The sequence below is a fragment of the Anarrhichthys ocellatus genome, unplaced genomic scaffold (assembly GCF_004355925.1).
Source record: "Anarrhichthys ocellatus isolate YVR2014 unplaced genomic scaffold, GSC_Weel_1.0 scaffold18, whole genome shotgun sequence".
NCBI lineage: Eukaryota > Metazoa > Chordata > Actinopteri > Perciformes > Anarhichadidae > Anarrhichthys > Anarrhichthys ocellatus.
In genome coordinates, this window is record NW_022280048.1 from 1,731,068 (window position 1) to 1,743,253 (window position 12,186).

Below are 12,186 nucleotides of genomic sequence, written 5' to 3' on the forward strand. Positions count from 1 at the left end.
TCCCCTCAGTGCGAGCAGAGGGGTGTGGGGGGGGGGGGGGGGGGGGGGGGGGGGGGTTGGTTTGGTTGATGCATGATACGTCGATACCGGAGCTTGACTCCAGGACCCCTGCAGACTCCCGGATCGATAACATTACTCTGCCTCTTCATTCAGCTCCCCTGCAGCAGGTCGACTCAGAGAGAGCTCCGCTCCTCACATCCGCTCTGCTCGCACTGAGGGGAGGTTTCACTTCTTGTGCCTTCTGAAGTATTTGCTCGGCCTCGACCTTAAACTTGAAGAAATGATCTGCAGCACTGGCTCTATTGATCTCGACCTCGGATACAATACACAGATAAGAAAGGATCTGTACTCTGTGAAGCACTCATAACAGTAACAGTACAGATTTCACTTCTTTTTTAGAGATAGAGAACTGTTCAAAACTTTTCGATTGAACTAATAACGCCATATTCGCTACTGAGACTTGAGACTAAAATTATTATCTGTCATTGTGTGATCAAAAGGACACCAAAATAAACCAGGATGGTTTCACTTTATGCCTTCCTTCACTTTGAAATAGGCAACAGTGTTTTATGATTGCTATAAATGCTGTAGTGGAGTCAACTAAAAGCTAATAAACTTTTATATAGCAGAGTCAGACACTCGGTTTGTTAGGCTAATAGCAGATGCATTAGGGGTAAGCCTACGCTTTGCTTCTTGACAAACAGTGTCTCATTTTAACATGTGCCTCCTGGCTTTTATAATGCCGTGGAGTTAATATTTCAAATAGTTGTTTAGCGTCCTTTTTTCCATCACAGAGTTATTTTCTGTTATAATTCATCGCTGTCTTTTTGTTGCTTTACAGCATAAATCTACCATGCATGCTAGTTAACAAGGATACAATAAGTAAAGCCACCATTAAGTCTCAGATATCACAACAGAGTGACTAGTACGTTCATGATGCACAATAATTATGTTTCATTCATTGATCTTTTTGACAAAGATCAATGATGTTCATCGCTCTGTATGCATCACGATGCCTTTTTTATATTTACATTTCATGCACTTTCCAGTATTATGTTAAATGAAGTGATCTGTTTTAGATGAATGGAGTTTGAACTTATCTGTACACGCTTACAGATAGACACATTATAAATGAAACAGCTTTCATTGATTGGTAACACAGATCAATGACGCAACCGCTTTATTAAAGCTTCACTCCGTCTGTGATGTCCTTCGTGTTTCATAGCTGCAGTTCATCTGCAATAGATGTGCGTAGGTTGAAGAAATGTATGCAGCTATTTACACTTGTGGATGATCAGATTTCAGAGCACTTCAGCTTGTGCAGGAAGGAAACAAAGATATGTGAGCTGCTGTGAAGGCTGTGACAGACGGAGCTGGATCAGAGGTGAAAGAGTTGTGGGAGCGTTTTTATGATTCTGGCATTATAAAGACACCGAGCACAGAGAGACGTGATGTTAGAGGTCCGAGTACAGAGACACTCGTGTTGTCAGAGTAACGGCACATCAATGCAGCGCGACCTCCGATTACAAAACTACTGACTTCATCAAGCTGATGGCACATCTGGCTTAAATCCCAGATTTGGGAAGTTGCAGATGTGCAATCTTCTTGAACCGCTGTGATTCAATTTTTTGGTGTTGCGTTGTGAAATCACGGCGTAAGAGTTTTCGGCGAGAGACATTCCTGTCCATTAGCCTTCAGCAGACCAGTAAGCTGAGACATGCTGTGTATCTCAAAGCTATTCTTCCCCCTCCCTCACTCTCTCAGACCTCTCCTGAGGGTTTGTAAGGAAAAATAATTATTTTTAGACATTACAGGCAAGATCTGCTGTCACTTCTCTTTCTTTTTCTTTTCATTTTTCATAAACCCTAACCATGGGAAATGCATATTCACCTCCCCCTTTCTCACTGTTCAGGCAATTGCCTTGCTTTTGGCTTCGTACTGCCACCCATCCCAAAAAAAAAAAAAAAAGGAAAAGCTGCCCCCAGGGAGAGTGTCGCCATAGCAACTGCCTTCACCAGAGCAACTCATCAAAGCATCCGTCTGAGGTACATGCTGCAGCCCTCGGTTTCTACCGACAGAATAACCTGAGAGTTTATGTTTTGGGGGCAGAAAGGAGACTGGAAGGCTTCCGGGGCTGAGAGCAAAGAAGAAGAGAGCACAGATGTCCAACAGCTGATCAGCATGACAGGCCGCTTGAGAAGACGCATACAGTGCAGCGTCGCTATTCTGGATGCCTCTTTCATGCGATAGGATGACAAAGTTTGCATGCTAAACCTCGGTGATTTAGCGGACGAGCCCTGTCCTGCAATAACGGCTGGCACGGAGAAAATAGGCTTTGTCCTCGAAGAGAGACGAAAACAAAGACGCTACCAACCGTCAGGAAAAACTCACTTCAACTCTGGTCCTTGAAAATGATGCACAAGAAGCATTTCATGGCACAACAAGCATCCAGGCAGGCGGTGCTGCACTCTGGCACAGACATAAATGTGTAAACATTACTGCACAAACATTTACATTTTCGAACTGAACATAGCCAAATGACTGTCCCCCCTCCTCGGGACCATGCGGCCTCCTCCTCTCACTCTCCGACACTGGGGCTCAAGGATCAAATCTCATATCCCCGATCACAAGGGACCCTCTCTTAATCCATGCTGTCTGTTGTTCAGCTTCCATGCATCATGACGGCTGCACTGTGCTTATTGTGTGCTTGCCGACCCACCGTCGTCTCACACAGCAGAGGAGCTATTAATAGCTCCATGCTCCCCAGCAGTTTTTATTCAACCAGCTCGGCTCGAGGTGTGAATTGGAGCTGCACCACACTCTCGAGGCTTTCTGTTGAAATGTCAAGGGAATAGAGGGAAGCTAGGCCGTCATTGACACTTTCTATTTTTTATTTATTTTAAACTCGAGGAAGGACAGGAAGCAGCTGCCAGTTTCACTTCCTGTCTCACTCTTCAGCGCAAGAAGAACACTGTGTCTACATGATGTTCTTGTGGGTTGTACCACGTCTGAAAGAAATGGTGTCTAGCATGAAGACACACGGGATGAATGGATATAATTAAATATGGTAATAGAATAAAAATGAAGCTTTGTAGTTGTAAATCAGAAGGAAGTTAGTCAAATCATTTCATTTGGTAGAAATATTCCATAAGGCAGAGAACAATAAGTACATTACTGTATGTCATTTGTTCTCTAAATGTAACATTTTGTATTCCTCATTGTCAAGTACAAATCATTTCGTTTGCAGCTTGCAGGCTGTTTTTGAGTGGAAAAATAAATCAACTTAGAAAAATAACTGTCTATCCCTCCGCAGCCATCCACGAGTTTCCAGAGGACATCTTTACCAAGGAGCAGAGGAAGGACGGGGCTGTTTGTCTGCATGCACTCTGTGTGAGTATGTCACACGATCTAGAAGCCAACATGTATTAGAGACATAACTCATTTATTTTATTAAAATGCATGTGTACCTCCACTCTCTTATCTGTGCTCAACTGTGCTGCCCAGGCCATCTACATGTTCTACGCTCTGGCCATCGTCTGTGACGACTACTTTGTCCCTTCCCTTGAGAAAATATCCGAGGTGAGAAAATGGCACCACCCTGCCATCAGACATCATTTTCTTAGTCTAGTAGATTCATATTTGATTATTATTATTGTTATTATTATTATTATTATTGTTATTATTATGAGCTTTTTGTTTTGTTTTTGTCTTTCAGAACTTGCAGCTCAGTGAAGATGTGGCTGGGGCGACATTCATGGCGGCAGGCAGCTCTGCGCCGGAGCTTTTTACCTCTCTCATTGGTTAGTAGCTCAGCCAATCACGAGCAAGTACCAGTTGTGGCAGTTTTGACAAAAGCTGCCAAAAATAGTTGAACATGTATGAACATTTGAACACATTGGAAGTCTTCACTGCCTCTGCAGTGCCAGAATCATCCAGGAGATGTCAGCAGAGTCTAATTTACAACCTTAAAAGGGATTTTCGTTATTTCTAGGTATTTTCTTAGAGATTAGTGACTAGTGAACTCTAAATACAGAGCTGGATGGCGTGTGTTTCTGTGTGTAATCAAAAAGAAAAAGAAAACAGGGAGATGAGATAGGAGACGACAGACTGAGGGGATTTTATCTAATCTGAATTCTAAACAAAGGCACATACCGAATGCACAGGTTTGACTTCCTCTCCTCCCATCTGTCTCTCTGTGTCACCCACCCTCAGGTGTTTTCATCACCAAAGGAGACGTTGGAGTCGGCACAATTGTTGGCTCTGCCGTCTTCAACATCCTGGTGATCATTGGCCTGTGTGGGATCTTTGCAGGCCAGGTAGGAAAAAAACGTGCACAACATCTTGCACGCAGTTGCTCCTGAATGAAGGAACACTGACATTTATAACTTTCCTCCACAGACGGTGGTCTTGACGTGGTGGTCGCTTTTTCGAGATTCCTCCTACTACATCCTCTCTGTACTAGCTCTCATCATGGTGAGGTTTGCTGGTTGGTGCTTTTGAGTCAAGATAATCAGTTATTGTGTTTAAATCTTCTACACCTCCACATTGTGTTTTGAAGAATACATTTTCCCCTCTTTAGGTTATCTATGATGCCACAGTTGTCTGGTGAGTCCACGCACCTTGAGTTCTGTTTGTGTACTTGTCATATTATCACATTTCTGCAGCAGGCATCTGTATTCACACCGACACAGATCTGCAAATGAATCTTGGTCCCCTCACTCGCTCTAATTGGTGTCAACAACCTCCCCCTCAAATGACTGTTATTACAATCATGAAGATTAGGGTGTCAACGAGTTCAACAATCAGTGGTTGTGGAACATGTTAAATCGATTTGGTTCTTGATTCGTACTCGACAATAACATCTGAATACGTATTTCGAGTCGGCTCATTTCAGGGGCGGCTGAACAAGCGATGTGTTCAAAAATGTAATGACTTTTCATTTGTTTCATTTGTGTGAGGTAACTGTCCTCACACACATGATCAGTGATTTGGAGCTTAGCTGATTCATTTCTTTTGTGGAGCTTTTCCTTCTTAACAGGCTCACTTGGTGCTGTTGATGCATTCTTAGCTTCCTGTCCTGAATATTTAACCTGATCTAAATAGTGAAGTTGTTCTATATACTACAGAGCTTTTCCCTTTTCAGTGCACCTTGGAAGCAGGTGAAGTTGTGCTAGAAGCCTCCACTCTGTACTGAATGTTTTCCCATCAGTCAACCTGTCCCTCTACTGTTGTATGTGTCAGTGGTTTTAATGAAAGAGCAGATTTATTCATGGATTTAATGTGGGTTGAAGGTGTGGATTCATCAGTGATATATGGCAGGCTGTTAATTGAATCGCAGCGGGCCAAGCTGTCCCGGCGTATTTCACCTCACCACTGTCCTTCTGAATATGTACTTTGTAAGGTTTGTATCCGAGCTCTTTTTAGCAAATCACTGCATGCTCCTAATATCTGAGATATGAGTCTCTGCACATTTGCAGCAGTAGTCATCTAGTTCCTATCCAGGCTTAGTGGACCAGCTGGAGCTAAGCAGCAAGTGTGTTGATGCATTTTCAGGAGTACACAGTTGTGTTGTGAAGTGTTTCTCTATAACATGTATTGCTCTTGAGCAAGTGAGCAACAATCAAAGTGATAGTTTTGAAAAAAAGGTGGTTATTTTTCATCGTTTAGCATTCAAAAGCTCAACTAATCTGCTTCATCGTGACTGTGTAGCTGTGGCTTGATTAGATTTGACTTACAGAACTGGCAATTAAGTATTTCATTATTTTAACAATTCATTTATCTATGTTTCTTTTATAATGTATATAACAAATGCCATGCTCTGTAATTTAAAGATAAAATATTTTAAAATGAATTATATTTAACATTTTTATTGATCAACACCCCTTGCTGTTACAGTATGATTAAAGGTTAACTTACTATATTTGTTATATTTGAAGATCGCTTACAGTGCAAACACCAGACTAACACAAATATTTGCTGTGCAGGTGGGAGTCGCTGCTCCTCATGACTATGTATGGCATCTACATTATAATCATGAAGTAAGTTTACCAAAAGACTAAACAGTCGTCATCTCTCCGTATTTATGGTATATATGAATGTAAGCAAACGATATCCCTTTGTTTGGTTGCAGGTTCAACTCCCAGCTTCTGGCGTTTGTGACCCGTCAGCTCAGGAGCTCCGGGCCGTGCTGCCTCGGATCAGAGAATCACACGGACAACAAGATGGGAGAGGAGGGCTCTGCTTGCAACACCTCCCTGGTGCTTCTTAACAAAGGTCAGAAGATGTTTGAATGGTCTTCTCTTCTTCCCTTCTGTGGGTCTGTTCTCTCGCAGTGTCGTATATAAACGGAAAGTTATTTGTCATGTGTTTGATCGACGACAACTTTTTCACAGGCCAAGCCAATGGTCAGGAGGCGCCTCCGGTCATCATGGTGGATGAGCTTCTCATCCTCAACCCCCACAAGCTGTCCTTCTCTGACGCTGGCCTGCGTATCATGATTACCCCCCACTTCTCTCCCCGCACCAGGCTCTCCATGGCAGGACGCATGCTCATCAGTGAGGTATTTGATGCACATATAACGCACATAACACATTTTTGTCCGAGCTCTAAAACAAAAACAAACTTTCTTTTCTCCTCTCGTAGAGACAGAGGCTGATCCAGAGCTCGAAGAATCAGCGGGATGGCGAGGCCGGCCCGGGGTCACGAGGGGCATCGACCAATAACAGCCTGAAGAGGACGGGCTCCTGCAGTCTGGAGAACGGAGGCAGTAGACCTGAGATAGGAGACGCAGAGCCAGGAGACAAGCCTGGAGTCGAGGTGGGCCCGACAGAGGAAGAGGAGGGGGACGACGATGGGATTTTCAGCCCTGTGCGCATACCAGGTGAGGAAGATCCAGCACTAACTGTTAACAGGCGTGAAGTGCAAGTAAGACTGTCGATGATTTTTTGTTGATTGATTTCTTTTTGATGTTGAAGCTAATCCCTGGTTGACTAAGGTCCTTGACCTTCTTGATGTCTTGACTACCATGTGCCCTCCTGACTGACTTCCTGCTCCTCACAGGTAGCTGCTGTGCGCGGGTGAGGTGGGTGATCAAGTGGCCTCTGGGCCTCGTGCTCTACTGCACTGTGCCTAATTGTATTCTGCCACGCTGGCACCGCTGGTTCATGGTCACCTTTGCGGCCTCGACCCTGTGGATCGCTATCTTCTCCTACCTCATGGTGTGGATGGTAAGACCGTGATCTTTTATTCTGAAACAACAACAAAAAACAAAGCAAAAATGACAAAAGAATTATCATAGATGCTTCAAGTGGCTGTTGGTTAAGGCTGGACCCAAATATTCGACTATTAGGATCTTTGTTCACTGTGTAGGTATTTGTTTTTTATTAACCCCTTGTGATAAAAAACATGCATAAAACACAATTAGAATAAAGGAATCCTTAAAAGTCAATGCCTTTAATTTAACCGAAAGAGCACTTTTAGCATGGAGACGAGCCAGGCCAGAGCCGCTGTTTTGTACGTCGGAGCGCAATCAATGAGGGGCCCGGGCTGAAAGGCCAGAGCGGAGGCCTCTGGAGGCTGCATTACACGTTCACCATTCACACAATACATGAAAACAGGATTCGTGGACTCATGACACATTTTGTTTGAGAAAAAGAAAAGGAGGAAGCCTCTGAGTGTGCGACAGAGGAATTGTGCTGCGTTGACATGAGCCCTACGGTCATGGCAGTCCCGCGCACTGCAGTTGAGTCGCCGGCCGAAGCTTTGAATATTCATTGTTGACTTACTTTGTTACTACCAAAGCTCCACAGCCAATATATAACGGTATTCAGTGCAGCCCTACTGTTGGTCTAATACAACAATACAGCTGTAGTTAACAGCGTGCTTTGAACTCTTTACATTGTTTGCATAGATGCAAATTGACTTTTGTACTACCTTAAAATGCTCCCTCTGTGTATACTTGACCCTGGTGTGTCCTAATGTTTCTTTCAGGTCACGATTATTAGTTTCACACTCGACATCCCAGACTACATCATGGGTATAACCTTCCTGGCAGCAGGGACCAGTGTGCCAGACTGCATGGCAAGTCTGATTGTAGCTCGACAAGGTAAAAAAACAAAAAGCCTCGTAGATGTCGTTATTCTGAATCTCCAACTCCAAGTACTATTCTGTCTTTGTGGTGCAAGTGCTTAAATTCAGCATTTCTCTGTCGCTTTTCCCGTCTCTTTTCAGGCATGGGGGACATGGCGGTGTCTAACTCCATAGGCAGCAATATCTTTGACATCCTGCTGGGTTTGGGTTTCCCCTGGGCTTTGCGTACCCTTGTGGTGGAGCACGGATCATCAGTATGCATACACTTTATCTCAGTACAATACCAATCTGTTTTTCTTTCTGTCTGTGATTCACTGATGTCTGCATGTGTTTGAGAGGGCTATCAAAAACCAAGACTTTGGGCTCTTACTTCTGTTAAATGGTCATAAAATTGTGACACTTGCTTTTCTTCCACTATAGGTCTCCATAAATAATAAAGGACTTGTGTATTCTGTCGTCCTGCTGCTGGCATCCGTGTTTCTGACGGTGAGGACACTTTAATTCAGTTCAAGACACCGTGGAGTGTTACTGTGCAGAGCAGAGTGTCTGATGAAATAACTCAACATGTAAAAAAAGAGAATTTGCCTGAATTAAACCCTGAAGACTTACGATTGACCTGCATGTCTCCCAGGTCACTAGTTCAGTGTGAAAAATGCAAAAACAGAAACGGTTTTCTAAAATGATTTCTTATATTTGAGGCCTAAAATTATATTAATAAATCAATTAATTAATCTTAAATTTTTGCCACAGAGTTTTTTTCTGTACATGGTGAGCTGTTTACAGCTTTGTGCACAAGCAAGTGATCAAAAATGTAATGAATGCAGGTTTAAGGGATAGTTTGATACATAGTTACTGGATTTATTTACCCTCAAATATTGACATCGGCCTGATAAATCCAGTATCAGTCTGCCTCTACTACATGTCCACTCTACCTACCTTTTTATAATAAATATCCTGGTGTCTCATACTGCCCATTCTACAGAGCAAAAACTTTAAAAAACGTTGTATTCCAGGTGAATCTTTTTGTGTCTTCCTCACCACTGTCTCTCTGCTTTCAGGTGATGTGTGTTCATCTGAACCACTGGAGGCTGGATCGCCGGCTGGGTCTGGGTCTGTTGTTTCTCTATACCATCTTCCTGCTCTGCTCCATCCTCTTCGGGCAGATGTGAGGCCTTAAGGGTCAAAAGACAACCCTGTAGGACAACATGATGAGTACCTACCTTTCTACCACACGTCCTCTTTCCTGAAGCCAAAAAAAAGAGCGACAGCATTGTTGTGTTCCTTGTGAGAGTTTCTGTGCACCTCTGTAGGACTCACTAGGGCAGTACTGTACACATGCAACTACACAAACACACACTAATGTCTTTTATCAATAGCACAATTTTTCTTTCTTTTTGTACAGTGCAGCGTCTTTGAAGTATCAAATTTGGTGACTTACCAAAATATTTAATGACATGGCAGATGGAAGTAGTAGGCTTGTGGGCCTTTAATAACAATATGAAACAGGAAGTGACCCCAACATAAAAACTAAAAAAATATCACGAATAATTGGTAATAGTTTTTTAAATGAATGCGTCATCACTATTTCCTGTTTCTTTAATCTGCCATGTCATGCTTGGATCTATTGTTCAAGATTTAAAAAAAAAAAAAACTTAGCAGATAAAAATTGTCTGTTGGAATTAGATTTGAACGCCCTTGTATGTTTTGAATGTACAACCTGTACCATAAGTGTGGAGATATTTACATGCATTCAAATGTAGCAGGCGGCACTGAATTACAGCAAAGACCCTCTGAACAGATGGTGAGGTACTTTACTATTACAATAAAGGACATGTATGTGTCTGTAGACTTTTAGAAAATGCACATTATTGTGACAATATTTTGCCTAACTACTTATAAGCAAGTATTGGTACAGCTTAATGTACGTAAAGAGATTAATTTAGTGTTACAGTATTTCTAGAATAATATATAATGTACGGCGATGAGTGTCGCAATCTTTGATGACTTTGATTGCAGGTTAGTTGTAATATGTCACGTTTAGGTACGACAATCGATGTTTGTATTGTACATTTTATGAGATTATTTAACTTTGGTGGAACATTTTTACTCGGATCAGGACAGAAGCATCACATTATATACTCGCACATGCACATACTGGATCCGTTTGTGTGTGGCATCGCAATAATGCTGTATATTCTATGTACATGCTGCTCCACTCTCCTTTTTATAAGATCATTCAGAAAGCACAACAATTTGGACACATTCAGATAATTAGATGAATTCAAGAATAAATGTTCCACCAAAAGGAACTGGGCAATTTGTTTTTGTCTTTTTTCCAAATGGCTGTATTATTATTATTATTATTAATATTATTGTCATTGTCTACCTGACAACACTTTTTACTGTTTGTAAATGTTGAATAATTAACATAGTTTTACAATAATAAATGTCCGACAGAGACTAGTTTTGTGACGTTTTTGATATTTTTAAAAGAAAATACATATGTAAGCCTACTTGTGAATTATTGTAACGGGATGAATGCATATGTTGTCAGTTTGTTTAGTGGAATATGAAGGCTGTTCTATCAGACTAGCACTTGCTATGAATTCAATTGCAGTTGTCTTAAAATCTTTAAAGCACTAAAATCTCTTATTTCAGTATTGATTCATTGACGACCTTAATTCATGCAAGGGAAGACAGAAAATTAAGCTCCGTTTACAGGTTTAAATTGAGTTTAAAAGAACAACAAAATATTTTTTTGAATTTTTTGAAAGAATGGCTAGAATAGAAGAAATAGCACTTAGTTTAAATGACAGTAAGTATTCATCCCTTGTCCCTCTAAATTGTCCCCACATAATCTGTCATAATTTAGGTTTACATAATTTTTCCATCTTTCAGTTACGGTTCAAAAGTATAGTTTCATTTAAACATATTTGATCAGATCTGCTCAAATGTCGTGCCAAAAGGTTTTGTACTAGATGCATCTTAATGGGGTTTTACTGCGACGGATGTTAAAATGTTTCAGCCTAAAGAAATGTGATAATTATCTGATAAATGCCTGTATCCTAAACATAAAAGCTACACTTTGACACTTGTGGGTAACTTTTTTTCCATGCCTATACTGCTTGTCCAGAAAAAAAGGCTGAAACTATTAGTTGTTTAGTTGATCAGTAGAAAATAAATCAATAACTAATCTGTCAATCAGTTAATTGTTTGAATCTTTGATCATGCAAATGTGTAATTTGCAGCTCCTCGTATGTGAGGATTTGCTCATTAGAAAGGCTGACAATGATGGAAAACATTTTTTTCTTCCCGCTCTTAATTTAGCACTGTTTTGCATTTGTGAGAGAATGCCATTCTGATGTAGAGACTGTCTCTGCATGCCCTCACTACCTTCATCCTTGTTAAGCATCCACAACCATCATTAACTAATTGTGTTTTTCCAGGAAATGATTTACAGCAGCTTGTGATGCTAATTTGTGCTTTCACTCCGCTGTCGGTAGTCTCTTCTGTTAACTCATGTATTCAGATCTACTAATAATCTCAATATGCTAGTGATTGCTACTGAGAGGCACAACAGCACCAAGCAGACGGTTGAACTCCAGAACTTGTTGTGGTTTCACAACGCATTCAAAGAATGTTATCTTTATCCTGCTCTGATGTTAGGAGCTAGTGGCTCTTTTAGAGTTGAAATGTATTGCTTAGAGGTCGTATTGGATCATAGAAGACTGTTGTATCTTGAGACCAATAAATAACGTGCAATAACAATTGGTCTCTTTCACCTGATATGTTCTGTAGGTTGCAGTGATAATGAATGGATGGAGCTGCCTCAATGCCGAATGATTAGAAAAAGGACATTTAGTCTATGACAGGCATCTAATCGAATCCTGAAGTTGCATTTAATACATGACCTTTTTTAAGACACTTTTTATACAATTCAAGAACTTATAGCCACATAAATCCTAACCAGTTACACCACACCAGCAACACACTAACTTGCAATCAATGAATAGTAAATGTAATATAGCGCAGCTAAACAGTCATAGTTTGGGATAATTCCTTGGACCACTGTATCAATGCTACATCATTCCAATAGAC

At 41.3% G+C, this 12,186-nt stretch overlaps 1 protein-coding gene across 1 annotated transcript in view; it reads left to right on the forward strand.

Moving 5' to 3' along the window:
- The window catches only part of LOC116388901 (sodium/potassium/calcium exchanger 3), a 21,528-nt gene extending 9,672 nt beyond the window's left edge, over positions 1–11,856 (forward strand). Inside the window, exons 3-17 of the mRNA XM_031857220.1 lie at positions 3,314–3,390; positions 3,505–3,579; positions 3,716–3,800; positions 4,213–4,316; positions 4,399–4,473; positions 4,580–4,605; positions 5,985–6,038; positions 6,131–6,273; positions 6,393–6,559; positions 6,643–6,880; positions 7,060–7,226; positions 7,990–8,104; positions 8,230–8,342; positions 8,509–8,574; positions 9,147–11,856. Coding sequence (XP_031713080.1) covers positions 3,314–3,390; positions 3,505–3,579; positions 3,716–3,800; positions 4,213–4,316; positions 4,399–4,473; positions 4,580–4,605; positions 5,985–6,038; positions 6,131–6,273; positions 6,393–6,559; positions 6,643–6,880; positions 7,060–7,226; positions 7,990–8,104; positions 8,230–8,342; positions 8,509–8,574; positions 9,147–9,257 — 1,616 coding nt within the window. The 3' untranslated portion in view covers positions 9,258–11,856. The remainder of the gene's footprint in view (positions 1–3,313; positions 3,391–3,504; positions 3,580–3,715; positions 3,801–4,212; positions 4,317–4,398; positions 4,474–4,579; positions 4,606–5,984; positions 6,039–6,130; positions 6,274–6,392; positions 6,560–6,642; positions 6,881–7,059; positions 7,227–7,989; positions 8,105–8,229; positions 8,343–8,508; positions 8,575–9,146) is intronic.
- Positions 11,857–12,186: the final 330 nt, after the last annotated feature.